This window comes from Wallemia ichthyophaga (assembly GCF_000400465.1).
Source record: "Wallemia ichthyophaga EXF-994 unplaced genomic scaffold scaffold25, whole genome shotgun sequence".
Classification (NCBI taxonomy): domain Eukaryota; kingdom Fungi; phylum Basidiomycota; class Wallemiomycetes; order Wallemiales; family Wallemiaceae; genus Wallemia; species Wallemia ichthyophaga.
Window position 1 is genome coordinate 19,488 of NW_008806298.1, and position 27,104 is coordinate 46,591.

At 45.9% G+C, this 27,104-nt stretch overlaps 14 protein-coding genes across 14 annotated transcripts; 5 read left to right on the forward strand and 9 right to left on the reverse strand.

The window, feature by feature from the left end:
• Positions 1-288: 288 nt before the first annotated feature.
• J056_002724 (Negative regulator of the PHO system) lies at positions 289-2,470 on the reverse strand (the record flags this gene model as incomplete). The annotated part of the gene is made up of 3 exons (XM_009271989.1): positions 289-566; positions 1,590-1,643; positions 1,690-2,470. 3 exons carry the CDS (start codon positions 2,468-2,470, stop codon positions 289-291), a joined length of 1,113 nt encoding a protein of 370 aa, XP_009270264.1.
• A 118-nt stretch (positions 2,471-2,588) lies between these two features.
• On the forward strand, positions 2,589-3,446 carry J056_002725 (Set1 complex component spp1; the record flags this gene model as incomplete). Its single annotated transcript, XM_009271990.1, has 3 exons — positions 2,589-2,680; positions 2,731-3,358; positions 3,408-3,446. 3 exons carry the CDS (start codon positions 2,589-2,591, stop codon positions 3,444-3,446), a joined length of 759 nt encoding a protein of 252 aa, XP_009270265.1.
• A 120-nt stretch (positions 3,447-3,566) lies between these two features.
• On the reverse strand, positions 3,567-4,568 carry J056_002726 (U6 snRNA-associated Sm-like protein LSm1; the record flags this gene model as incomplete). The annotated part of the gene is made up of 4 exons (XM_009271991.1): positions 3,567-4,175; positions 4,226-4,341; positions 4,396-4,464; positions 4,514-4,568. 4 exons carry the CDS (start codon positions 4,566-4,568, stop codon positions 3,567-3,569), a joined length of 849 nt encoding a protein of 282 aa, XP_009270266.1.
• Positions 4,569-5,131: 563 nt separating this feature from the next.
• J056_002727 (uncharacterized protein) lies at positions 5,132-6,455 on the forward strand (the record flags this gene model as incomplete). Its single annotated transcript, XM_009271992.1, has 2 exons — positions 5,132-5,437; positions 5,487-6,455. 2 exons carry the CDS (start codon positions 5,132-5,134, stop codon positions 6,453-6,455), a joined length of 1,275 nt encoding a protein of 424 aa, XP_009270267.1.
• Positions 6,456-6,490: 35 nt separating this feature from the next.
• Positions 6,491-8,954, reverse strand: J056_002728 (U3 small nucleolar RNA-associated protein MPP10; the record flags this gene model as incomplete). Its single annotated transcript, XM_009271993.1, has 4 exons — positions 6,491-7,380; positions 7,432-7,752; positions 7,797-8,777; positions 8,828-8,954. The coding sequence occupies 4 exons, from the start codon at positions 8,952-8,954 to the stop codon at positions 6,491-6,493; spliced, it is 2,319 nt and encodes a 772-aa protein (XP_009270268.1).
• Positions 8,955-9,070: 116 nt separating this feature from the next.
• On the forward strand, positions 9,071-10,220 carry J056_002729 (Protein MEMO1; the record flags this gene model as incomplete). Its single annotated transcript, XM_009271994.1, has 5 exons — positions 9,071-9,122; positions 9,167-9,260; positions 9,316-9,609; positions 9,659-9,793; positions 9,842-10,220. 5 exons carry the CDS (start codon positions 9,071-9,073, stop codon positions 10,218-10,220), a joined length of 954 nt encoding a protein of 317 aa, XP_009270269.1.
• A 278-nt stretch (positions 10,221-10,498) lies between these two features.
• J056_002730 (uncharacterized protein) lies at positions 10,499-11,626 on the reverse strand (the record flags this gene model as incomplete). Its single annotated transcript, XM_009271995.1, has 3 exons — positions 10,499-10,885; positions 10,933-11,190; positions 11,240-11,626. 3 exons carry the CDS (start codon positions 11,624-11,626, stop codon positions 10,499-10,501), a joined length of 1,032 nt encoding a protein of 343 aa, XP_009270270.1.
• A 684-nt stretch (positions 11,627-12,310) lies between these two features.
• On the reverse strand, positions 12,311-14,431 carry J056_002731 (Protein VTS1; the record flags this gene model as incomplete). The annotated part of the gene is made up of 2 exons (XM_009271996.1): positions 12,311-13,858; positions 13,913-14,431. 2 exons carry the CDS (start codon positions 14,429-14,431, stop codon positions 12,311-12,313), a joined length of 2,067 nt encoding a protein of 688 aa, XP_009270271.1.
• Positions 14,432-14,528: 97 nt separating this feature from the next.
• Positions 14,529-15,948, reverse strand: J056_002732 (Mannose-6-phosphate isomerase; the record flags this gene model as incomplete). The annotated part of the gene is made up of 4 exons (XM_009271997.1): positions 14,529-15,386; positions 15,437-15,450; positions 15,500-15,755; positions 15,808-15,948. 4 exons carry the CDS (start codon positions 15,946-15,948, stop codon positions 14,529-14,531), a joined length of 1,269 nt encoding a protein of 422 aa, XP_009270272.1.
• Positions 15,949-16,180: 232 nt separating this feature from the next.
• On the reverse strand, positions 16,181-18,080 carry J056_002733 (Glycerol kinase; the record flags this gene model as incomplete). Its single annotated transcript, XM_009271998.1, has 6 exons — positions 16,181-16,695; positions 16,747-17,732; positions 17,778-17,832; positions 17,879-17,910; positions 17,958-17,964; positions 18,014-18,080. The coding sequence occupies 6 exons, from the start codon at positions 18,078-18,080 to the stop codon at positions 16,181-16,183; spliced, it is 1,662 nt and encodes a 553-aa protein (XP_009270273.1).
• Positions 18,081-18,467: 387 nt separating this feature from the next.
• J056_002734 (Eukaryotic translation initiation factor 3 subunit I) lies at positions 18,468-19,666 on the reverse strand (the record flags this gene model as incomplete). The annotated part of the gene is made up of 5 exons (XM_009271999.1): positions 18,468-18,824; positions 18,874-19,387; positions 19,438-19,516; positions 19,561-19,590; positions 19,636-19,666. The coding sequence occupies 5 exons, from the start codon at positions 19,664-19,666 to the stop codon at positions 18,468-18,470; spliced, it is 1,011 nt and encodes a 336-aa protein (XP_009270274.1).
• A 364-nt stretch (positions 19,667-20,030) lies between these two features.
• Positions 20,031-20,394, forward strand: J056_002735 (uncharacterized protein; the record flags this gene model as incomplete). Its single annotated transcript, XM_009272000.1, has 2 exons — positions 20,031-20,244; positions 20,297-20,394. 2 exons carry the CDS (start codon positions 20,031-20,033, stop codon positions 20,392-20,394), a joined length of 312 nt encoding a protein of 103 aa, XP_009270275.1.
• Positions 20,395-20,445: 51 nt separating this feature from the next.
• J056_002736 (Casein kinase II subunit alpha) lies at positions 20,446-21,705 on the reverse strand (the record flags this gene model as incomplete). The annotated part of the gene is made up of 6 exons (XM_009272001.1): positions 20,446-21,027; positions 21,083-21,177; positions 21,240-21,255; positions 21,304-21,485; positions 21,531-21,584; positions 21,636-21,705. 6 exons carry the CDS (start codon positions 21,703-21,705, stop codon positions 20,446-20,448), a joined length of 999 nt encoding a protein of 332 aa, XP_009270276.1.
• Positions 21,706-22,054: 349 nt separating this feature from the next.
• Positions 22,055-27,013, forward strand: J056_002737 (uncharacterized protein; the record flags this gene model as incomplete). The annotated part of the gene is made up of 7 exons (XM_009272002.1): positions 22,055-22,102; positions 22,152-22,255; positions 22,304-26,220; positions 26,278-26,565; positions 26,622-26,770; positions 26,816-26,899; positions 26,951-27,013. The coding sequence occupies 7 exons, from the start codon at positions 22,055-22,057 to the stop codon at positions 27,011-27,013; spliced, it is 4,653 nt and encodes a 1,550-aa protein (XP_009270277.1).
• Between the last annotated feature and the right edge of the window lie 91 nt (positions 27,014-27,104).

Genomic DNA, 27,104 nt, shown 5'->3' on the forward strand with positions numbered 1-27,104 from the left:
CAGCTACTTTACGATATGACTCACTAATAATCTTGATCTACAACTTTTAATGAATGTAACATTTTTGTACTTTGATGGCTGCAACTTTTCCTTATTCTTATGCATCTATCACCTATCTCTATGTTAGAGATCAATCAAATCAAGTAGATGAAATGTTCATAATTAATAGCTATACACCAATTACAACCAATTAAAAGCATTCATAAGCAAATCCCAAAATGTCCCAAGCAATTCCATGAAGTTTCAAGCAGTTTCAAGATTCTCAACAATGTCTCTCTATTCACTCAGTCAATTAGACCTTTCTTGTCTCTTTGATCTCAGCTGAGAAGGTGGTGATACTGATTGACATTGGTATTCAGATTCTGATTCAACTACCATGTCCAGGTCTTGATAATCAGAACCTGCATCATCCATGACAGAGTTGTCAATAGACACAGTTTCAGACTCAGAATCGTATTCGTACTCTGATTCAGAGTTGCTTAAAACTGATTCTATCACTGATGTTGTCGCCGATTCAACAATAGGTTCCACACTAGACTCAATACCTATCTCATCACTACCTTCCCCTTGTTGATAGTTAGTGCTGCCTTCCCAGCTCTGAGTGGTAGATGTCTGCGCACTATAGAAGCTTGGCGTTGGAGAAGTTTGTTTAAAAAAGTAGATCCACAGGTCATAGTTGTTGTTGAAAATGGTATTTATGAATGGCTGTTTAGGTATTCTTCAGCCACGAATCCTGAAACACGGAAATCGATGTCTTCATGTTCGAGGTTGTTGAATTAGCGTCAGCCCATATGATTGTACACGGCTTGGCTACACTCCTCAGCCCATATAATTGCACTATCTTAGACATGACAGCGATGTTGCTGGTAGAAAGTATGTACATTCCAACGACACGGGTAATGTTTGAGTTATGTTATTATTGATGTTACAACAATTTCTTTTTGTATCTCTTTCTTCTATCAATTCACCTCCTGTCTCATGATTGCAGCAGCTTCCACACTTTGATTCTCTTGAATTTTTCACAGCCGTAAAAATATCCTCATTGATCTGATTTTGCCCTTTTTCTGCTTTGTCTTGGTTTCATTTTGATATTCAGAGAGAGCGATGAGTGTATTTAGGAATGTTTGTTATTGATAGCTCTCTAGAGCCATTTAGAATCATTATTGTTGCTTTCAACGTGCAAAGCTCCGACAATTGCCGTTGTTAGGTCGCTTTGTTTCATGAAAATGATTTAGCATAAAGACACTATTTCAAGCATTTAAGATGATAGATAAAGCAATGCGTATGATAATAAGCGTATCCCTGCATCTCAAATCGCCTCCATCAGTCACACTTTCAATTACTCAGTACATCTCATCTCACAGCTCACAAAAAGCTCCTAAATATACATACAAGAACACTCAAGTCGCTCACATGTAAATATACACTCAAGCATCACCTTCTCTCCGCTATGTTTACCTAAGTTTTGCTCTTCACTCCAAGCCATCCACTTCGAACCAACTGCGTTTATTCAAAAAAGGACTAGTTTACAAGTAATGCAGGGTCATTGAATGCGGCTGTAAAGTAAGGGTGTCTGAGTGCGTCCTCACAGCTCAATCTTCTGATGGGGTCGAACTGGAGCAGTTTATCGAGGAGATCGATGGCTGGTAGGGTGTCAGCGTGATGTATCAGATAGAACAAAACACCAACCTAACGGATGTGCCTTAGGATAAAGGGTGTGCCAAGGCACCTTAGGGTAGCGTGGGAAGTTCCTAAGCTGAATTTCCGGGCTCTCAGCAGCGATCCTACGAAGTACGTCGTCTGATGGCGTACCGATGACCTTGATAATAGCGTTGAGTTGGTCGTTGTTATCTCTACCTCTAAACAGCGGCACGCCAGAGATCATCTCCGCGAGGATGCAGCCGGCACTCCACACATCTATGCTTGTGGAATACGTCTTGGACCCGAGGAGGACGTCTGGCGGTCTGTACCAGAGGGTGACGACCTCATTCGAGAAGGTGTTGACGGGTATACCGAATGCTCTAGCGAGACCAAAGTCAGCGAGTTTGAGCTCGCCGCGCTTGTTTATGAGCAGATTTTGTGGCTTGAGGTCGCGATGCAGGACTCGATTCTCGTGACAGAATCCCGTACCTTTAATTAGCTGGTATGTGAAACTTCTGATGGTGTTAGGCTCCAGTGCACCTCTGTCGCCGTGACTGTCCATGTACTTTTTCAGATCCTGGTCCATGAACTCGAATACAAGCATCAGCTTAGTTTCTGTGTGTATTACGTCATGCAGCCTGACTATGTTGGGATGTTTGAGCTCCTTCATGAGAGATATTTCACGTATAGCTGTACTTGGTGTGCCTTCTTCCGCGTCGAGGTGTATTTCCTTAAGTGCGACAATGTCACTCGTGAGCCTCGATCTGCCCTTGTGGACAGAGGCGTAGGTACCCTCACCTAGCTTCTCGAGTTGTATATAATTCTGCATATTTTCAGACCACTGTAATGGTAGTCGTCAAAGAGCACAGCGCTTCTCAACTGCTGTCAGCTTAGACGCGTCAAGCGATACTGAAATTGGAAAATATTAAAAATTCGGAAATAAAACAATGGACGCAAATGATCAGGATGAGCAAGAGGTAGAATACTGTATCTGTAAATCTAATGGCGCCGACAATCTGCCAATGATTTTGTGCGAGGGGTGAGTTTGGTGGTATGTGTTGACACACCGGCTGAAGACACTCACGGCAGCTGCGAAATGTGGTACCATCTTCACTGTCTGGGATTTCAACCTGGAGATGATGAGCTGATCGATGTGTTCGTCTGTCCCGGTTGCGAAGAGAAGACAGCGCAAAGGACGAGCTGGCGTAGGAAGTGCAGCAGAGAAGACTGCAAACACGCTTCAAGACTGCCATTATCGATATACTGCTCGGATGCTTGTGGAATCTACCTGATGAGTTTGAAATTACGTCAGGTGAATATACATCCCGAGTCTTTGGACGACGCAGCAGGTAAGATCGGCAACTACAACAATATTCCTTCGGTGGTTTTTGACGGCGATGGGAACAAGGTTTCCAGTGTAAGTCTTGCCGCTGAATCCAAGAAGGAAGACTGTTTGTCTAAGCTCTCCAAGCTCGCAAATCAGATAGAAGAATATACCAATCAAATTAGTCTACTCATAAAGCAAGAATCATACCATCAATTGGCGATATCACGCGCTAGTACTCTCTCAAACCATTTGCTCACTCTCAACCAGAACACTTCTCCCGTAAAAACAAAGTCGAGAAAGGGAGCCCCACCACCGCCCAAAGGATATTGTGGATTCGACTATCGACTGCTAGCAGATGACGATGAGTGGCCGGAATTCAACTCGCAGGACGTAGAAGCCATTCCCGTCGAGACGGATGGACTACTCTGCAACCTCAAAGAAAGCGCGTGCTCACGCCACAAGGAATGGAAGAAGATGATTGAGTATAAATTACAAGTTCATAGGTCTACTCTAGAAGCCAAGCAATTCAAATTACAATCAAGGCAGCAGGAATTAGTTTTGAAGGTGCGACATTTTGATAAAATTATTCAAATTAGCTTTAATATCTGAATTGATTATGTTGCTGTTGTTGTTGTTGGTAGAATTGCTGCTGCTGGTGGTGGATGAAGCGTTGGTGCTGTTCAGGTGTGAGAATGGGTGTTTGTGGTGTTTGCATGGATTGTACGGGTTGCACACTTTGCGCATGTTGTGGCTGTTGAGCATGTTGCTGCGCGAGATGTTGCTGCTGTTGAGTGAATGCCATCTGCTGCTGTTGTGCCATAAGCATCTGTTGCTCTTCGATAGCCTTCAATTCACTCGCTTGCTGCTGCTGCTGTTGTTGGTGTTGCTGTTGTTGCATTATATACGCCCTCTGCTGCTCCATCTGCAACGCTGCTTCAGCTTCGGCTTCCAATTCCGCATCTCTCTTAAGCTGCTCAGCGTGTTGTACCTGCTGCTGTCTCGTGAATGCACTCGTCGATGGCTCGTGTCCGTAGTTGTGCACGTCTACGTCACCGTCGACCCTCTCAGTGCAAAATCCACGCTGTCTAAGTACAGCGTCTCTTACACTATCAGCCACCGCTCTATTTTCATCCAGTACAGCTGTTTTATTGAGAACGTCTTCAATTGGTGCTGATTTGAGTGGTACGACATCTTCGAAATCCAAGTCCTTTGAGGCGGGTGAGTTGGGCATCTCACTGGCAACTTGGAGACACTCACAACTTCACCCATCAGTACAACGTTCTCTCCTCTAATCAAGTATAACCCGCGCGGTATATCTGCGTATTCATCCTCTGCGTGTATTCGCTCAACTGCATCATTCAGGACCAAATTGGCTGGGAATTGATCGTATGAGATTGGCGTACCTATGCTAAGATGAGAAAACCCACCGAATTGATCATATGATCTCAGCACGCCGAAAATCTTCCTGCCATCTCTAAGTGCCACCAGCATCTTCTCTTTGCGGGAGTGTGAGGAGAGTTATTATGAGATAAAAAGCAAACTAACTATCCACGCAGTTAAGCAGCTGCCCGGACGTCGTGAACGGCACCAGTGCTTCCATAGGCTAATTGGGTGTTGGGTGGGAGTGAATGAGAAGAGCAGTCACTTAGCAAAATCAATAAGCGCGTAGATATTGAAAATCAACTTAAATTTATTTCATTTCACATAAAATCTATAAAATACAAGTCTAAATGGCTAAATAGCCTTGTTAAATGTGCCGCAGGACATTGACGCATACAATCATGCGGTAGATGCGAAGATCACCGTTTGTCGCGTCACCCAAGTCCCGTTGCATTTTTTGCTCTCTGACGCATATACGACTGGCATGGTAACTGACTGCTCAACCGAAGGAGCTATCTATCAACCAGCGCCTGTGATTTGTTAGCTTTGTGCTGCTTCCTTGATTTGTATATTTCGACTCACTTTTTGAAGCGTCATTCTTCTTTGCGTTAAAGAGGTAATTCTTAGCGGAGCTCAAATTTATAATCCGCGAAAATCTTCACTCTAGACACCTTTCTCGGTCATCATAGCGCAGGGCGGAGTAACGCATCCATTAACTCCTTTCCAGCGATCCTGAACTCTGTCGCTAATCACACGCCACCCATCTTTCTGACATCACCGACCATGACTTCGCATACCAAAATAACGGATCCAAGCATATACACCAGATTACCCAGCCTAGCAGCAATGTATGATTATTTCACCACAGATGATCCACACATGCTTCATCCAGATATCCGTGTACCCACAGCGGTACTCGTAGCCTATCTAGCCTTAATGGTACTCTGCGTCCTGAGTTTAGCAATCCCACTGCCATCGCGTCAGCTCAAGATTATAAATCGCGGCCTAATGCTACCCGCAATCCTTTCCATATCAGCGTACATCTACCAAAAGTGTCTCTACTTAGACACAGCCGGAAACAGATTCTCTGTACCTAGCACCGCAGTAGTTAAGTATTAGCCGCGCACATCACTTCAAGCCCTTTAACGCTACTGCAGGCTTCACCTTGCGTGCGATCGACACACTCCTATTTTCAGGCGACCCACACAAGACATTCTTTCGTATAGACAAGCCCCACCCGCCCCGCACACTGCGCGAGGGGCTAGCATACTCTTTTTCCTTCTGGTTCACCTTCAGGGGCATCAAGTGGAATTGGAAATCGCGCAAGACGCCTACTTGGAGTGAGAATAACATTCCCACCCGCACGCAATTTATACGCATGCACTTGCACAATTTGGCTTGGCGCTACGTCTTCATGGACGCGCTGGAGACGTTTCTTCGCAAGACCGGTTTCCTAGCATACCCGCCCCTGCTGATGAATGACTTGTCTTTGTTATCGCCACTGAGAAATGCAGCTGGTTTGGCACACGGTGTCCTTCTGTGGCAGGTCATTGATATGACTTACTCACTCTTTGTCATCCCTTGCGTCCTTCTTCGCATCAGTCATGTCGACGAATGTCCCCCTCAGTTTGGTCGCTTAGCAGACGCTACGACTCTAGCTGCCTACTGGGCAACCCTATGGCATAGCAATTGGAAAAAGCCTTTCGTTGGTGTGTCATTAGGTGTTACTAGATTCTTCAAGTTACCCGCCATGTTCGGGGTTTTTGGTACTTTCATTATTAGCGGTATTTTTCATTCTCTTATTGCCTTAGCTGCGCATGGAGGTGATATACGAAGTTGGTCAGGCGCTGGTGCGATGCTCTCATTCGCCGTTCAACCTATTGGACTCATTGTAGAGAGGTGTTTCATGTCTCACATTCTTCCACTCCTTCCAATTTCTGTCAGGAGATCCAAATTATTCAAGTCGTTATCTTATCTTTGGGTCACACTCTGGCTGTCCACCACAGCTAGTTTCGCATTCGACGAAGTCAACCAAGCCGGTTTAATGGCGAAACCACTTCTACCCTTCTCGCCTGTGCGATACATCCTCGATCAGATATATGCTTAAATAATAACCATTCTATAGATCTTTCTAAGGCTTTTCTACAATTTCAATCCTGATGCATTCTTGCCTTCTTCACTATTACCCTTCTTCTTCTTAGCGTTGGCCTCTCCCTTTCCAACAACAGTGACTCCTTTGCCCTGTGAAAGTTTCTTGAGAGCATCACGCTTCTCATCTCCCACTGACATTCTCTGTTTGCGCGATTTGTCGTCGACCACATTTGCAATCTTAGCTCTATCTTTAGCGCGGGATTTACGAATCCTGCTACGTTGAGCACGTTTCTCCTCAGGTGCCATCTCTTCCTTAGACACATTACCGAATCGCGGACCGCTGTAAACTTCCTCAGGAGCTGCGCGACTAGCGTTCGATTGTGCAGTCGGCAGTGCATTCTCCAGACTAATAGATGGGGTGTTAGAAACTGTCTCAATCTGCGCCTTTGGTGCTGGTGGAGTGAAGTGGGCGTTAGATAGCGCGTCAAGTTTCGAAGAGAGCTGGTTCCACATTTCATCTATCTCTCGGTGCTCCTTGGTAAGTTTTTCGTCATCATTTATAGTGTTGCCCGTGTGCTCATTTGCGTAGAGATCTCCTAAACCTTGCGACGATTGTTGGTCACTCAACTCGAAAAGCCTAGATGGGAGGAATGGTTTTTCGTTCACTTGACTCACCCTCTCCACATCGTTGAAGTGCTCATTTATTATACGCTGCTTGATTAAATCTTCGAGCGTCGATTGCTTCTCTTCAGTATTCTCAGGCGTAATTTTGTTGATGGTTTCGAAATCTAAATCTTCAGCTAACAGACTGTTTTCCGGGCGCGCTTTAGACGAGACTTCTCCTTTCAACGTCCATTCCTTCGCTGCGACATTCTCATCTTCGAGATCGGCTATTTGACGTGCGAGGGCTGTTCGTCTGCGACCATGAGCAGATGCAGGTGCTAGGGTAGTGTGAGCATTGATGTAAATATTAAAATGGTAGGAGGACCCACCTTCATCTCCATCTTCTTCCTCTTCTTCCTCGGCGAAGAGATCAGAGTTGAACTTCTCCATAGTAGCGTTCTCTGGATCATCTCCAGCTTCACCTTCCTCTTCCTCTTCCTCGTTTTCCTCAGCTTGCTCATTGTCGTCGCTGTTTTCCTCGTGGTCCATCTCCTCGTCAAGATCCTCCGCCTTCTCACCAAGAGCGTCCTCATCAAGCATATCGAGATCTCCATTCTCAAGATCGTCTGCATCGTCGTCGAAAGCCTCATCACCTTCCTCATCATCATCAGCGCTATCATCATCGTCATCGTCGCGCATGCTGCCTTTGCCTGGAAAATTGTGAGATGGACAAGTACAAGAGTGTGTCACCCACTTTTGTTCTTAATTTTTTGCACTTTGACGGAATCATCGAAGCGTACAGAAGATCTCCTTTTCTCCCTTTTCTCCTTCTTATCCTTCTTTTCTTTCTTATCCTTCTTATCCTTCTTATCTTTCTTGGCATTGGGTTGTGTATCAGCGAGAGAGTAGCTTGGAGGTTTGGCATGAGACCATCCTTTACGAGGTGGAGCGAAAAAGTCGTTGAAGAAGACGTCGTTTGCATTCTCGTCGTCATTCTCTAGTTGAGCTGCAGCCTCAGGGGAGAAGATGTCGACGTCCTCCTCTTCTTCACTATCTTCGTCCTCATCATTCCTCCTTCGCAGACGATCGCTGACCTCTTGATCTTCTGTCATTCTGTTGAAATCGTCTATGGAAAAGAAAGCATCATCAAGCCCCCAGACATCCTTCTTGGGCGGTTTGCCTGTGCTCTTCTTTCCTGCGGTCTCCTCTTCATCACTGCTATCTTGTTCTTCGTCGTTGAGTTTCTGATAACTGATTTCACCAATTGTAGGGTCGTCTTCACCATCAAAACTTGATTGGGAGCTACTTTCGTCCTCCTCGGCGTCATCGCTCCCGTCATCATCTAACAATCCCTCTGCTCTCAAAGCTTCAATCTCTTCTGGTGAGAGATCATCCAAATCGATGTCTTCCTCTTCCTCATCTTCCTCGCCGTCGATAGCATCCTCGTCATTATCGTCTGGAATATCAGTCTGATCACTTGCGTCTACCAGTCTCTCCACCAAATCGCACATAACCTTGGCTCTGAGATCGAGTTGGTGGTAGATTTGATCATCGTTGAAGCCATCGATAAAGAGCTCATCTAAGGGAGTTTCTTCGATCTCCATATGCTCTTCTTGATCCGCACCGCCTCTCTTCCTTTTCTGCTGCTTCTTTTGGCGAGTTTCAACAGCGGGAATTTTGAAAGTTTGGAGGATATCGTTGATGTACTTGAGAGAATTCTTTTCGTCTTTAAGTCCTGTGGCCTTGTCAGTGCCGTGTTGGGCGAGTGCAAATACTCCCACGCACCACGATCGAATAATTCTTTACTGGCTTCGAGTGAGGAGTGCTTGAGCTCATCGTCGCCGTTTACGAAAGCGCCTGATTTTGTGGATAATATATTTATGTAGTTATCCAATATTCCATTCCGTGCCATCTTCGCGGTACTTGATAGAGATGTGAGGGAGGTGAGACGCGGCGTAAACCCAATCGCTTTCTTAATTTGATTTGCGTTCCTCTAAGAAGCGTACATCTTAATCTCCAACTTCCAGCATGTCATCAATCAGAGAAGCGACGCACGCAGGCGCCTGGTACTCAGCCAATCGTGGGTATATCCAACGAATCCGCTCGCTTCTAATCGCCACACAGCATCCACGCTCACCAATCAGCTAACTGGCTGGTTCAGCGATGCAGCCGACGCAGGCGTGACCAGCGATCCGAAATGCAGAGTGGTAATTGCACCGTCAGTCTCTTCGGCTAACGAAGCCCTGCGCCTCCAAAGCTAACCCTGCACACAGCCACGCTGGCTTATCTTTCAGCGGTCGCACAGCAGCGCACGCATACTCTGCGGCTACGCTGAGCAACTACAAGCGCATCATTATGCTGGGGCCCAGCCACCACGTCTATCTCGACTCCTGCGCCCTGTCCCCTTTCTCCTCCTACGATACGCCTTTCGGTCCGCTCAGCGTAGATAAGGGAGTGAATGACGATCTGGCCAAGTGCGGCGCGTTCAAACGCATGAGCAGATCTACCGATGAGGATGAGCACAGCTTCGAAATGCATACTCCGTTTATTAAGACCTTATCTAGGGAGTGGGTACTTTTTCCGACACATCCGGCCATTTCACTCATAATGCAAAAGACACGATATAAAAATCGTCCCAATCCTCATTGGCAGTCTCTCGCACGAGCAGGAAGTGGAGTTTGGCGCTTATCTGTCCAAGTACATCAACGACCCTGAGACACTCTTCGCTATTTCGTCTGATTTCAGTCATTGGTGGGTGCTTTCGACACAAAACGCTTTATCCTGACGTCTCATGCCTAGGGGATCGAGATTCAGATACACCTACTACAGACCATCGCCCTCCTCAGACGGACGCAGACTAGCGAAATCAGACAGCACACATAAAGACGAAGATGCTGTACATGAGAGCATAACAGGGTTAGACCACGAGGCATGGGATATACTCAGTGGTGCCCTCTCCAACCCCCAACGCTCACATGAAAACTTTACCAAGTATCTGCGCAAGACAGGCAACACCATCTGTGGAAGACATGCGTTTGGCGTGTTGCTGGGTGCAATCAGACATGCAAACAAAGATTATGACGGTCATGTGCAATGGACGCACTACTCTCAATCCTCCAAGGCACTTTCCGCCAACGATAGCAGCGTCAGCTATTCTGGAGGCTATATGGCATTTTGATCACGTTTCCTGGATATGTCAATGTAATGTGTAATTCAAATTTATATCTATACAAGAGTTGTTTGGCTACAGAACTATAGCTGCTACAAGTTAATTTCGTAATTTAGGATAAGTTTGTATCAACGAGATTCCATTGAGTCACAAATGAGTATTATAAATAAGTTTGCTTTATCTGGTAAGTTGCTGAGTCTATTGTAATTTTAATTGAGTATGCGCTGAAAGTAGTGAAAAGTTTGACTTTAATGGTAAGATTTAAAGTTTCCACTAATGCATAATGTCTACTTAGTATGGACGCTCTTCATAAGAGCGCTCAATGCTTCACTTCCAAATTTACCCTTAGGATAGCATATGAAGAGTGGTTGATGTTTTACATCGAATTTCTCCCTGAATGCACCGCGATTGGTGAGTCCAGCAGCCGAAACGATAGAGTTGTACATCTTGGACAACCATGCCATCCTCATACTGCTTAGATTGTGCGTCGGAATAAGCTGATCAGCGGCACTTATTCCGAAGCTACAATAGAGCACGCCTTGCGCTTGGAGTGACTCGAGGACATGATGCAACTGGTGCTCGCTCACGCCTCGAGGCGCGTTAGGGAACACTATCGAGTGTTCGATTTGATGACAACTTGATGAAATTTTCGATAAAACGGTGAATCCCCATATCTAGGATGTGCGTTAGAGCGATACAAACAAGTTGAACTCCTACCCACTTTCCTAGAATCTCCATGACGCGCGTAGAAAAGACGACGATGATTAAGATCGACCCATGGTTGCAGGTCTTGAGTAGCGATCTGGATACCGGTACGCTTCTTCTTCCAATCGTGAATACCTTGTTCAACAGCCGCTTTGTCGCTGTCTGAGATTTCGTGCACCTCATCCACTACAATTCCTTCTTTTATCGATCTGCGTACATTGCTACGAACATCCCTAGAACGCATGAGGTTGACAGTGGATAAGTCGACAATGTCCTAATAGAAACAGTTCAGCTGCAATACACCTATTTAACGCGCAACACACCTGTCTTATACACGATAAACTCGACCAATTGAGATCAGGCTCAGACAAAACGCGCTCAAATTCCTCCCCGACGCATGTCCACACACAAACTAGCCCATTGGACTGGCAGAAATGGATAAACTTTCTCGCGACAGTTGCCCAGCGTGATTTGTCGCAAATGGGAGATCCCCATGCAATGACATAGTCCTTGTGCTTCGTGTATCCCTGTATACCTTCCCTAACGTTGCCCGTGTCATCCTCGTTATCGTCCTCGGATGAGCTGCTCTCCAGACCGTTAGCATCCATTTTGGTGAACTCCTTCCAAATTTCATAACGCTTATCCAACCACGAAGGACCGGCTGGCTGGTTGTAGCTGTTGCTGATACTATCTGCGATATCTGACTTCATTTGGTATCTGCGCTGTTTAATGTGAAGATACAAATTTCGGCTCCATCGAATACGTGCTAATTTTTTTGCCTATGATTCATACGTGATACGCAGTACCGTGCAAACGAAGAATTTCAAAGTCTTTGAAGAAATCGTATTTATTTTGCTGCTCTCTCGCACACTCAATTCCAATCCCACTCCCATAAGGATAAATTTTCCTTTAGTTCCTCCCAATGACTTCATCTCACCTCGATCAGCACAGTGATTATCCGAAGAGCTTGGCTGTTTGGCGGACGCATTGGAATAAATTTACTTTTGCTCATTTTCTACATGAGTTTTTCAAGTTAATTTTCCCCGTTCATTCCTGCACCAGGGTACCCATTGGAGTAATGGTAACTGGCCGGTTAGCAATTCGCAATAATGTAACCTGTGAAGTTATGTCCGCTAGCCAGCTACATGCGCCCAACTATATCCCCACATATTTATAATCAAGCTGCTTACGCGATTGCAGTTGGTGCCTCGCCAGGCTCAGCACCGCTATTTATAGTCATAGGATGGTAGACAGAAAAACACTTCTAATATCTTCTTATTGCTTCATAAAATTCTTTACACTACCATATGGGAAAGCAAAAAAGCAAGAAAATTTATTTAAAACGAAGAATATTGTACTTGTGTTTAGAATGAATATCATGAGTAATAGCACCACTACTGATTACCACCAGCACCAGCCGCTTCTTTCTCCTTCTCCTCCCTCATCTCAGTTTCTTGGTCTGGCGTAGCCGGGATATCAAATCTGTCTCTGACCTTCTCGAACTCTTTAAGCATCTTTCTGCGTGCACCCACAGCTGCTACACCCTTTGCTTCCAAATCTGCTCCACACATATTCACCATTTCCTTCCAGTTCGACTCCTGGAAATTTGGAGTATACTTGTGTAATCTAAGCACTCTGAGCCAAGTAGCGACGTCATTGAGCACCCTCTCATCTACCTCCTCCTCGCTACTTATGGTATTGTTACGCTGTCTTGATTGGGTTGATATAGACCTTTTGTTGGTGGCTGTTTGGTTAGGTGGTATACCCAGCGATTGTTGATTGAATGACTGCTTGTATGGAGATGGCATTCTGCTCGCATTGTTCCCACCAAAAATTCCCAATCCTGGTCCCGCTCTTACGCTCTGTTGTTGCTGTTGAAGTCTACCGAGAGCGAGTTGCTGTTGCTGCAACAATTGCTGCTGTTGATGCAAGCTTTGCAACTGCATTGTTAGCAGTGGGTTGGAAGGGTTAGGCGACGTTGGCGCGCTAGTTTGTCCAGGTGATGACAAATTGTTTATTAATTGCTGCTGCTGTGCTAGCAATTGTTGTAAATTCTGATTGTTATTCACAGACGTCCCGCCTGGTGTCAATAAACCATTGTTCAGTGCACCATTAGTGTAGTCATCTTGATTTTGCGCTGCATTGATATCATCATAATTAACTGATTGCCTAGATTGACGACGGAATTTCCTCGCATCATCTAAACGTATGGCTGAGTTATTCGTGTTACTGTTGTTACTGTTGCTACTGTTATTGGTTACGCTCGCGTACCAATTTTGTAAATCTGCATCAAATTGATTTTGGTTTCCATTTCCACTCCCACCCATTGGGAAGTTGCTAATCGATGGTGTGTTGACCATTGAGGACCAGTTGGCAGATTGTTGCAATGGTGATGACATATTAGCATTAGCTTGTGCTATTGCAATTGCTTGATCGTCTGCAAAGTCCTGCACTGAATCAGACCTAACAAATGATCCAGAATCGGATGATTTTGGTCTGACATCTGACGCAGCTGATGGCGTTGGTGAGCGTCTCTCTTGCACTTGCTCAAGCCCAGAACCTCTTTGCCAACTTGGTGATCTAAGATTATCAGTCGATGATCCAGCACCGATAGTTCCAGGTCCAGGTAAATGTCCTGGAGCTGACGTTCTCTTGGAGTTGAATCTTTGCCTGTGTGCATTTAAAGCGTCGTCCGGCGATAAATGATGTTCACCAGCAGCCAGTGACTGACGATTAATTGCAGCCGCTGTCATATTTGGTGAATTTTTTGCTGATATACCTGATACAGCTGCCAAATTTGGTGACTTGAATGACATTCTAGACATATCAGCTTCAAGTTGACCGTCAAGGTTTGCTCCAACGGAAGGACTGAAAAGTGCTTGTGAGACAGGATCAGAACGGCTCATTTGTTGGAGCACGGTGATGAAGAATCTGATCTGCATCTGGAAATATGTGAGAATTGAGAAAGGCTGATGCTTATAAATACCCAAACGCACCTGAGAAGAATGCTGTAAAAGCGAGTAGAGAGCTGCGGTTCTTTCAGCCTCGCTGAGAACTCTGAACCACTGCTCAATAGCAACGAGCTCCTCTTTAAAGTTCTGGTCGAGGGAAGCAGCCGCCATTTCCTCGAGAGTTTCTTCATAGCTGCCTAGATTCTCGAACCACTGATCAAGAGCATCTGGGCTGGTCATGCCTAAACCGGCCGAACCAGGAGGCAGCTGGGCGGAATTAAGAAGCTGTGATTGGGCTTGAGTCCAGCCACTACCGCCGCCGTGTGCCATCTCAGAGGCTGGTCTCTGTACACGTGGACTGGCAGGGGATTTAGAAGCACCAAAAGTCTGTCTGGCTGGATTATTTCTAGCATATTGAGCAGCCGATGATCTCTGATATGCAGCAGCGTTCACCGTCGTTGGGCTCGGAGAACGCGAGTGTGATCCATGTACATTTGGGGGATTTAAGCTTGAATTTGGGGGTGAGGAAGGTAAAGAGAACCTGTTCTGTGATGTACCAGACATTTTATTCAGTTGGTATATTTAAACGTTCAACGCAGCTGTGAAGGAGCGATTGGGCCACTGCAGTCGTGAATTCGGACATATTTCAATTTTCAAAATTTTAGACTTGTACAAATGCTCTATATACTTCTAGTGATGAACTTGAGCTTGATTTGATTTTTATCCCCGCGCCTGCTCCTACAAACAACACGTCTCCTGTTTTCATTGTCTCGCTTTGACCTTGGTTTTCGACGAGGCCAGTTCCGTCAACGACCGCAAGGATGCTAGGTCCGTTTAGCGCATCGTGTTTTGTAGACTCGCCTCGAGAAAGTTGCACTCTAGCCACGCTGAACTCCTCAATCGGTGGGTCGTACACGATCGTGTGCGCCGCCCCTTTAAGGGAAGTCGTTTTCATTAACTGCGCATCGGCAGGAGCGGTCTCGTATGTCAGCATATCGACGAGCGTATTTACATCTCGCAGTTTTGGCGTTAGTCCCGCTCTAACTACGTTGTTCGATGTCGCCATACACTCCATGATATCACCCGCGATATACGCGTGAGGGTCGTCTGCTTTGAGGAAGACGCTCTCGCCCGGCTTGAGTTGGACTACGTTGAGAAGGAAGGTGCAGAATATTCCAATGTCTCCGGGGAATTGATCGTTCAGAGTGAGGACGAGTTGACGGACAGCATAGATGGAGTCACCGGCAATGTCTTCGTGTGTCTGGCTGGTGTATCTTGAGACAATGGCTTTGGTGAGCTCAGCGATCTTGTCTTGTGGTGCCGACATTACACCGCTAAAGACCCTTTTGAGAGCATCCTTTATTTCTTTGTCTAATGAGGCTGTTTTGAGATCCTGAACGTCTTTCTCTTCAACGAATGCTCTAAACTCCTTGACGCTATCGAGAAAGTGCACAATCTGCTCCTTTGGTCTGAATCCACAAAATCCTTTGAATTCAGTGAGTGCTATAGCCATTTCTGGCTATGGGAAGTGTGTTAGAGTGGGATATGCGCAGACCGAGGACAAAGTACCTTATGATTTGAGTCTGAATTGACATAATCAGTGAAATACTACATCTTTTACGCTCCACCAACCTTTGTAGACATCCGGGCGATCTTTGTGCAGCTGCTCTGCAAGTCTTTTGTTCGGATGAGCCTGTACGCTCAACGCTTTCTCGATAGCGAGCACTTTAAACAGAAATGGCAGCCCGCCATCGCATGTTGTCTCTTTGAAAGCCTGCTTCACTTGATCTCCAACGAGTTGCGGGTTGCGCTGGAGATAGTGCGATAGCTTGCTTGATGGATCGTTGGCAAGATAGGCAGGCGCCTGCTCATGCGTACCCATCCACAGCTAAACCCGATCAGCATCACTTGCTCTCCCTCTCGTGAACCTACGAACCCACTTCAGCGTATGGCTTATCTTCTACCTGAAAACCCGGTATTGAGACCTCAGCGAAAGCTGCAGCTTTTGACAACTTGCCAACTTTGCCCCAATCGTAGGATTGAATGCCTGGAATAATTTTAAACACACTGCTGCTGTTCATCGTCGTCGTACGGATAAGAAGCCGGTGAGCCGATGACGATGACAATTACAATGACAATGACGATGGCATGACGCACCCATAGTATTATAATTATTAGATGCATTCATTTCAAGTAGTTATAGTAATTGAGACTGAGAATATAAAGAGTGCGTCGGAGAGTTCTACATGTGTTTGGTCAGATGAGAGAAAGAGAGGTGTATTTGGAGTTGAGCGTTGAGTGGAACGCGTGTGCTTAGTGCTTCGATTTCTGCTCTTTCTTTTCATCTCCATTTTCATGCTTTATTGTCAACTTGTTTTGCAACTCAGTCTCGACTTCCTCTTGAACAAAGTCTATGGTATTCCACCTAGATGCTCTCTCCACAGCTCTGTTCCACAATCTGTAGACTCTTTGTCGTAATTTCGCATCGTCGTGTGGTGCAAAGAAGACGTTACCGGCAGTATTCACCAGATCTAATGTCTCAGGTTTGGTCACGTCCCAGCCCCACAACTTCAATGCTGATCCTGCCATAATAGCAGATCCTAATGCTGTAGACTCTCTCATCGTTGGTCGCTCGACTTCGACACCCAAGATATCCGATTGTATTTGCATCGCCAAGTCTGAATTGGTCATACCACCATCAACTCTAAGGATGTGGATGTTAACGCCTGAGTCAGCGTTCATGGCCTCGAGGATAGCTCTAGTTTGGAAGCAAGCTGCTTCTAGTGTAGCTCTAGCGACGTGAGCCTTTGTGGTATAACCTGTCATACCTAAAGGGACAATTTAGAATAACTGATTTGAAGAAATAAATTATAACCAACCTATCAAGGTACCAGTAGCAGCACTGTCCCAGTATGGTGCGAACAGACCACCAAATGCAGTAACAAAGTAAACACCACCAGTGTCGTGCACTTGCGCAGCGAGTTCACCAATCTCGGAAGCACTGTCGATAAGCTCCATATTATCACGTAGCCAAGTAATGGCAGCACCAGCGACAGATACTGAACCTTCTAATGCAAAATGAGTTGGGTAATCGGGTCCAGCTTTGTAAGCGACAGTACTGATCAAGCCGTTTTTGCTATATTTGACTTCTTCACCAGTGTTAAAAAGCAAGAAAGCACCGGTACCGTACGTATTTTTAGCTTCACCTGCTCTGATGCATTTCTGACCGACAAGGGCAGCCTGTTGATCACCAAGCATACCAGATATAGGAACACCGATGAAAGGACCGTGGTCAATGTTACCGTAGACTTCAGAAGAGGATTTGATTTGGGGAAGGATGGACGCTTTGAGTCCAAAGAAATCCAAAAGGGATTGGTCCCAGTCACAAGTCTGTAAGTTGAAAAGGAGAGTTCTTGAAGCGTTACTAATGTCGATGTAGTGGAAACCTTTACCAGGACCACCAGTGAGGTTGTAAAGGTACCAACTATCAATAGTACCGAAGCAAAGACGGTCTTCTTCCATGGCGATTCTGACGTCATCGACGTGTTCAACGAGCCACTTCAACTTTAAACCGGAAAAGTAGGTAGTGAGGGGCATACCAGTTTTATCTTTTAAGATATCAGGGCCCTCGTCACCTGACAGCTCTTTAATCATGGTGTTTGTACGTGAATCATCCCAAACGATGGCGTTGTAGAGGGGCTGACCGGTATGGCGATCCCAGACGAGGGTAGTCTCACGCTGGTTAGTGATACCGAAAGCCTTCACAGCATCGAACGTGATTCCCGCGGCTTCCATTTTGTCTGCAATACAATCCATGACGATATAGACGGATTCGAGGAGGTCGAGTGGATCTTGTTCGTGCCAGCTGGAAAAGGGGTGAGCGGGGATGAAAGGAAGGCGGCCAACTAACCCAGGATAAGGATAATGCTGTGGATACTCAACTTGGTGCATTAGCGTTGGCGTGCCTTCAATAGGGTAAGCGGGTGATAGACTGTATACGCAGCAACCCACCAAACTTATCGAATAAGATGCAACGAGTGGAGCTGTGGGGACATTAGGCCTAGTTGATACACCACGCCAATCAACTCACGTTGTACCTGTGGAATACGTTAGATTGATAAATACATGTTGAGTTGAGAAACTCACCCGTATCAATCGCAGCAACAAACTCAGTCATTCCGTCGGAGTTTAAGTTTGTCTGTTCTTGAGACATAAATTTAGTTTTATCAATCCTCGTTGGTGGTTGAGGAGTGCGTGGGTGAGCCTTGGGTAGCCAGCTATGATGTAGCCAATTGAAAAAATTGGATTTATTCGATTATTCCGTATGTGGCCTCTTCATTGCCTTTATATTCCCGTAATTCCTACGTCTCGTCTGTATCCCTGCATTCGTCATTCCATACGCCGATCTGCAACCATTCCCGGGAAAAAGCACGCGGCAGGTCACCCGTATGCATACAATTAATAGGTTGTCCCATTAACCCTTTTTAGGGCTTTTTTCCTACTCTCTGAGGTGCCCCACATGGCACGTTACCCAATCAATGCTGTAGCCCAGTGTCATGTTTTTATTGTTTTATCCATTGAGAATTACATTTAAAACCAACTAATCCAACACCGGCTCCAATTCTCCATAAACCTTAGTTCTAAAGTACGAATCATCAAACCAATGCACACGCACGTATCCATCCTCTCCTCCACTCGCAAACGCCTTTCCTTGTGGATGTACTGCGATCGTATTGATTGGTCCGAAATGTCCCTTCACTCTGCCCACTTCCTCCGCAAACACCTTGTGCCAGAATCTGCACTCAAAGTTTCCTGAACGGCCAGATGTTGTAACATTCATCGCTTCCTGTCCACCACCGAGGATAATATAGTGACTGCCTGGGGCTATAGATGCTGAGTTGAGAGGTGAGTCGGTGCTAAATGTTTTGATGACGTCCAAAGTCTTTGTGTCAAAGAGCTGTCAGTGTGTTAGATTGAGCACTTTACTTAAAATACCCTTATCTCACCCTCGAAATCTTGTCTTTACTCGATGTAATGAAATAGCTCTGATCTGGCGAGAGTTGCAAATCCATTATGCTGTCTTGATGTGCCTCTTCATTCTCGCCAATCTGCTTCTTCTCTTCATAGTTAAACTTGGCAATCTTACCGCTTTCATGCGCTGTGACTATCTCGTTTGGAATAGCTGTGAATGCTGCAACGGTTACTTTGCTTCCTGCAGGCTCGAAAAAGTGCTTGGGCTCAGCCGCTTGCTGTGTTGGTTGTTCTTTGTTTATCTCAATAATACGAAGAGCTCCCTTGTACCCCATACGCTCCTCCGTGACAGCCAATATCTTGCTGTCATCGTTAGACCACTGCACGCGCTTGATAGCTGTTGGGAATTCCCAAGTGTACAGACATGCGCCTGTCTTCACAGACCAAAGTTTTAACGCATTATCCGCTGAACCAGACACCAAGAATTCTGATTTCTTATCAACGGAGACTGTCCATACAGTACCCTTGTGGCCTTCGTAAGTGCCAAGTCTAGTGTGCGTGTAAGTTGGGAGGCGTCTTCTCGATAGTGTGTCGCATACCTCTCACCGTTATGCGAGTACCAGACGTTTATTCTGTGATCTTTGGATACGGAGAATATAAGATCACCGTCTTTGTTGTCTGGTGGTCGTTAGGCGTGCCCAGGTGTGTTTGAGTGCACTCACAGATAATCTGCGTCAAAGAACGCTCGTGTCCTGAGAGAAATTAGCCTGAGTGGACAACAAACGGTGCTCTAGTACCTTGGAGTAATATTGGGCGCTGTAAATCCATCAGCTGCGTTCTTCTCGCTCATTTCCCACTTACCATCCTCAAAGTACAAGTTGAGCGGGTAAAAATACCATTCCGACTTGTACGCTGAACTTTTATTTGAATAAATTTGCAAATATGCTTGGGTTTATACGTGGTAGCAATTTCAACGATATTTGGGTTTTACGCCTGCCGCCTGGCTTGGTGGTGTTGTGCATGTTGAGCTGCGAGTAAGAAAGCAGCAGCGAGATGTTACAGATCTTGAGACTCAGTACACGTGACACGGCACTATTCAATTTCGATGATATCGGCCATCTTCCCATCCGCCGCCATCACTCCAACACAACTCGTACCTTCACAACACTCTACAACTTGAAATATATCCGTTATGGGCATCACTCACATCGTTGGTTTTAAATACAAGGATTTCGTTTCGGCCCCGCTGCGCAAGGAGATAGCCCACAGGTTGCTCGCTATGAGCGATACATCTGGCGTTATTCAGTCGGTCAAAGGCGGGCGCATTGTGGACTTAGAATTACTGGCCAAGGGCTTCCACCACGCTTTTGTACTCAAGTTCAATCGCTGGGAAGACCTACAGTTCTGTGGGTAGCCTTAGCATGACAAAATACAATCCTCCACTCACAAACATCACAGACCAACAGTTTGATCAATCTCACAATGATTTCAAAGCCCTCGTCGAAGATCTTACAGTCGACGTGCAAGTCTGGGACTTTGAGGACTTTGAATTCTAAACCTAGTCAGAGAATGAGAATTACCCTAAATAAATCAATACAAAGCTATTATTACGTTGGTCTAATGTCAGAATTACGCACTGGTTCAAAGTACGGGTGAGCCATCGCTTCTTGTGCAGTCAATCTCTCCTGGTGGTCGTATCTCAGCAGGTGGTCGAGGAAATCGATTGCTTCAGCCGAAACCCATTGCTGGTTCTCTGAGTTAATAAACTTATTCCATGGCTTACGAGCGTATCTGCCGAGGATCCCATCGTAGTGGCTGTCGAGCTCGATGTTGTACTTGTCGAGGTACGAGTAGAGTTCGTCTGTACCCAACACCTTTGCGATCTTAACCAGCTGATCGTAGTTGTCGTGTCCATGGAAGAAAGGCTCCTTCCTGAATATCATGGACGCGAACATACAACCCAAAGACCACATGTCCAATGAGTAGTCGTACTCTTGGAAGTCAACCAACAGCTCTGGCCCCTTGAAGTATCTCGATGCGACTCTGACGTTGTACTCTGTGCCTGGATGGTAAAACTCAGCCAAGCCCCAATCGATCAGCCTAAGCCTTCTCTTGTGGTGATCTATCATGACGTTGTGAGGCTTAACATCCCTGTGCATGATACCCTTTGAGTGACAGAAATCGAGTGCCTGTTGAGAGGTGGGTGAGGTTAGTGAGAAGAAGCCTAAACCAACCAAAGCCCACCTTGAGCAATTCGTTGATGTAGAATCTTATATCGAAATCTGTCAGCTTTGGGTAGAGCAGCTTGAAGTCGGTGTTGTTGATGTACTCGGATATAACTGGGGATTCTGGTTAGCTGGGTGCTTTGAGACACGCCAAACGGAAAACCCGGAAAACCCACTAGAAGGAGTCTTTGACTGTGAAAGCTGTTAGCGGCAACAACCCAAACAACGTATTCCACCCACGTTTGGATCCCTAACAACATCCAGCAAAGCGATTACATTCGGACCGCCAGCCAAATTTTGCAATATCTTGATTTCTCTCTTGATCTTCTTCTTCTTTACGGGCTTGAGGACCTTAATAACGCACTTTTCGTCGTTGTTGATGTTTATGCCCTCAAATACCTCCGAGTACTTTCCACGGCCGACTAGAGGGGTGTGAGGGGTGTATTAGGCTGGCTACGACGACGCACCTCTTCTCACAATCTCATACGATATCTGCTCCCCCCAGGACACAGTCAAATTGTCTAGTCACTTGGTCAGCGAATCGTGCAGCAGACGTTGAAATCGAGACAAACCATAATCCCACCAAGAGCGGCTGTGCTTCTCGTTGGCATCAGCGTATACGCGACTAATGCTTGGTGGCATCCTCGAGTCTTGATCGCTGAGATGTAAGATGGTATGCAGATGCTCAGAAATTCATCGATATAATATTATTTAGGATGTGATATTGTAGGCGCGGACAGTGATATGGATTTCCTTCTGTTTATCTATTAATTTCCAAGCTCTCGTCTCTCTCTGTGTATTCTGGATCGTGTCGGTGTCATCGAGATGGCCAGCGAGTGAATCCTAGGCGAGGAGATGTACGACTAAGCCCACGGAATCTCCTCACTCCCATAACCACCACTGTGTATGTCCTGATACAATAAACCCCAAATCTCGTGATCGCCTCTATCACCACAACAATCACCGATAGCGCGCTCAACTCAATCAATCCATGTCAGATAACCAAGATCCTGGCGGCGCAGCTGAAGTGGAGTACAACGTACGCAGCCATAACTTTTATTTCGGCCGTTATCTTACGCCCTGCTTAGGTTGAGAAGCTCCTCGAGGCTGAGGTCAGTTACGACGCTATCGACAACAAGAAGACGTACTTTTACTACGTCAAGTGGGAGGACTATTCTTCTGATGAGAATAGGTGGGTTATCGGTGGCAGTTGAGATACAACGACTCATATAATCACCAGCTGGGAACCTGAGTCATGTATCAGCACAGACGAGTGTATCAAAGATTTCTGGAATGCTGTTGGGATCAACAAGCCTCCTCTTAGCAGCTGCGCTCTTAAAACTCACTGGGCCCCCTACAAGAAGCCCGCCAAGAAGGAGAAGCGCTCTTCGATCACTCAGAAGAACAAATCCGCGAAGAAGCGCAAGTCTAGTCCCAGTCCTGTGCGTGAAACTCCACCCAGGAAGCGCAAGTCAGCTGAAAATGCAAAACCTGGCGAAAGCAACAAGCGTATTAAGAAGGCTGTCCCACATGTGAGCGATGGCTCCTCAATTGAGAGCAACGGCCATGGAAACGGCAGTGACAGCGACAGCGACACCGACGTTGAAGTCAGCACCGGGAAATCACCTCCAAAGAAATCTCCGATGATAGCCTCCCCAGTCAAAGCAACCTCCAATTCAAACAAAGCCAAGAAACCTCAAAAGCGTGTCAGCTTTTCTAATCAGGAAGCTGAATTTCTGAATTCTATCAACGATGATCTCATTCCTTCTCCACCAGAATCAAATGATGAACAAGTATCAGATGAAGAGGATCTGCAGAATCGCACTAGACAGGAAGCCCTACGTATGATGAGCAATAAAGCTAAAAACAGACCATTCAGGCCAAGGAAAAGTGATACCGTCAAAGAAACTGCTAAAGAGAGGAGGGAGAGGGTTAAGGACGAAGCTGATCAGCGTCAAGCTGAAGAAGCTAAACGTCGGGAGGACGAAAGAAGGAAACAACTTCTCGAAAGAGAGAAGGAAAAGGACAGGCAAGAGGAGGTGAAGAGGAAAGCTGTAGAGAGCCAGAAAAAGGCAGACGAAGCAATTCGTAAAGCTGAACAAGAAGAGAAGAGAAGGGAGAACGAATTAGCAATCAAGAATGGCTCTAAAGTGCCCACTATTCGCAAGAGAGATCCTCCCAAGGTGCAGTCCGTCGAAGCCCTTTGGAATACAATTGATGGTCATCAAAACGCTGCTAGATTGAGTGTGTATGAAAAGACGACTGGCAATAAACTCCCAAAGGTTGGTGGGCATAAGGATTCTTGTGTAGGAAATGGGGCGGGTTCAGCAGAAACCACTGCACACACTCCAGCTCCCAGCTCTTCATTTAATGGAATCAGACCCCGCTCAAGCTATTCTGGTAAGGCTGATAACGCTGATAACCCAAGAATCGATCAACCACAAATGTCTCCACCTCTTCAACAGCAGAATCTTCAAAACTTACCTCTGCAGCTGCCACCACCACCACAACCAGCTCAGCAGCAACAGCCTCAGCAACAATCTAGAGTTCAGGCGAACAGAAAAGGTCAACAACCAAGCAGCCAATTCAAGCCTCCAGCAAGACAGGCACAACAACCAATGGACAACATCTACCCAGCAAGGCAGACACAAGAACCTCAGGAAATAATCCACCCAGCAAGACAACAGAACAACTTCGACTCACCTTCGAATGGTGTTTTTACAAGAGAGAAAAACATGCTTGAAGACAATGAGGAGGATTTTGAAAAATACGATACTTCAAAATCAGCTAAGAAGCTTCAGAAACAGTCGGAACGTACTGCTAGCAATACACTCCCACTAGGCAGCAAGAGGAGTTGGGGAGGTGGACAGCAAAGTGGAGCACCAGTATCAACATCAACATCAACATCAACATCAGCATCAGCACCAGCACAAGCACTAGCACCTCGGCGTTCAACTGAAGAACCTCTTCAAGCTCGGAACCAGCCTAATAAGGATCCTCGCAAGCTGCGTCAACAGCAGCAACAAGCTGCAAAGGCCGAGAAAGAAGCACAGGCAGCACATACGACTAAGACAAAACATGAAGCACAGGCAGCACAGACAGCACAGACAGCACAGACAGAAGAAGCGGTAAAAGCACAGGGAGAACAGGAATTAAAAGCACCACATGCACAGGCACAGGCACAGCTGCAGCTGCAACAACAACCACGACAACCACCGCAACCACCATCACTAGCTGAGTCAGTACCCGAAGCACTCTTCAGGGATGATGACAAAGAAAAAGCAAATACCCGGAAAGATAGCAAGGAGGGTGTTGTTCTTCCAAACAACTTGCGCAGAGAATCAACAACACCGCAGCCATCGCATGACCTGCCAGTAATGTATAGCAAGAATTTACCAACCGATGCGCTCTGGAAGGGTGTGATGTTCGCTCATCAGAAGAGACTCGGCAATGTTGGTTTTGTCGATGTGACAATAGCAAGTGAAGAGGAAAATGTTGCTCCCCCTATGAGTATGAAAGACTCCCTACAATACCTAAAGGAGTTGAAACTCGTCTGCTTCCTCGATGCTCAAAGTTTCAAGAAACATGTCAACCAAGTCAACCAGGTCGTCGAGGTGATGTCGCCTGATTTTTCCATGAGACGTTTCTTAAAAGAACTCGTCGGGTTCGACAAAGTTGGTATTTTCCAGGTTGACGGAGGTGACAATAGCGCAGAGTCAGACGAGATACGCTTTATTGCGTTCGCTCCTGCGAAGATACCAGATTTGAGAGTGTACTTCAATTTACCAAAGGAGAATCAGATCTTTGCACTCCTCGTGACGATGCCTAGAAATGTCAAATTGCAGTTCGAAAAGATCGACAAGTGGGATAGAGAAAATGCGAATAATGAGGATGAGGATGAGGATGACAAGATAAGGGTGCAGCGTGAGATTGCTGAGACGAAAAGATGCGAAGAAGCAAATAGGGAGAGTCTCACAGAGGCTACAGCAACTGACCAAAGAGTGACTGCAAATGGGCACTCTACGTCAATGGATGTATCTATAAACGAGGGTATTGGTGTGACTCAGCCTGCGATAGTTGTGGATGGAGAGACTGGCTCGGCTGAATTGACTGACAACGATGCTACGAATGTCAACAATGCTACCAGTGTAAATAATGCTTCCCTTGGCTCCCAAGCTGCACCTCCAACTGCGTCTCAACCGGTTCTTGTTTCTACTCCTGCTCCTGCTCCTCAAAGTGCTCAGCCTACCTCTCAACCTGTCTCTCAATCAACAAGTGCCTCTGCTGATCCACGTCTTTCTCGCCACCAAGCTGATAATAACATAGGCAAAACACCTACCCCAGAACCATCTGGGCTGCCTCAAGAGTTAGTCGAGAAGGAGAAAGCGAAGCGGAATCTCATCGAAACGAATAAACGCGAGCAAGTCGAGAAGAAGCAGCGTGAAGAGACGACTGCAGCGGGAAAAGGAGTAGTATCAAATAGACACTCATTTGCGACTATGCACACATCTACAAGTAAAGAATCACAGCATAGTAATGCTACGTCAAGTGATGACGCTGCCAGCAATCGCAATGCAAATACCAATGCTGCAGCCACAACAACACCTCAATCTGCTCTTACAGACCCGCGTGTTTCTCGCCGTCAAACTGAGAATAAAGGAGCTTCCGCACCTTCATCATCGACATCTGCTGGAACATCAAGAGATACTCGCCTGGCGCGCAACCAACAGACAAAGACAGTGAAGGAAGAAATGATCAAGAAAGAGGCGGGAGTAGCACCACCACTATCTATGTCCAAGACATTAGAGGAGATAGCCAAGTACAAAAAGGAATTAAATTTCTCATCTTCGAAAATGAGATCCTTGGGTATAGATGGAAAGCTGTATAGAATATCAGCTCCACCGTTTGTCAGCGAACAAAGTAACCAATTGCGCTTAATTCTTACACATCACAAATGTAAAGAAGCTACAGGAAACTTTGAAGAGGCATCGAGGGCAGCTACGTTACGGTTTATACATCTCCAGCAGATCGACTATGTCGCGAGTATGCCTGGTATCACTGACGCTAGATGTAACAAGTCTGTTAGGTTTTTCTTGTTCGGTAAGAATGAAAAAATTCCCAAAGAGCTGTGGAAAGTGAATGAGATATACAGATGTGGTGAGTAATTGCGATTGTGAGGGTTTGCAATAGAATCTCACTCACTCATCTGAATAGGTGGTTTAATTACATTCACCTCGAGAGTCCTATCTCAGGAGACGGAGAAAGTAATTGAGCTTCTTGAACTATTTGCAGCTGTTAGAAATCAAAATACGTACTGGCAAGCATTTGTCCTTGATGACGTCTACAAGAAGGCCATTTATACATTGAGGGAAGAGATCGCGGTGAGGTCTGAGAACCAACCGGAGGAATATCGACTGGAACTGCTTAGAAGTCTGTTCAAGCCAACAGGGAAGCTCATGTCATTTGGTCAGCTACCTGCAAACAATCCTAATCCAGTCACACGTAAGTGAAGTTGTGATTTCTAGTCATTACAGCAGCTTACTTGGACAAACAAACAGCCACAGAAAAACAGTATATGTTATCGAGAATAAGTAGGAGAAAGGGACAGTTTAACGGAGATACTATAATGGGTACTGCTATTTCGCGTCTACCTGAGGGACAGACAGACGCAGATACATGGCTTCTTGAAGAGATGAAACGTATACAGGTGGGTATGACGAGTGGCAAGGTGATTTATTTTCACACTCTGCAGTACCATGTTGATATTCGCGTCATTCATCGTCGATATGTTGTAATTGATGTTGACGGCGCTGACTTTGGCAGTGAGAATAACTCTGTGGGTTGCGCGCGTTGTTGAATGGTGAAGATTTCTAACGAGACGTGGCAGATTGAGAAGCACAGCTGTGATAGCTTTATTGATGAAATCAAGGGCGGTACCTTGATTACGTGAGTTAGGATCGCCAGACTCACAATATACATTTCAACTCCTATATATCAATTTTCACTCATGTTGTAAGATGAAATGCAAATTAGAATAAAGT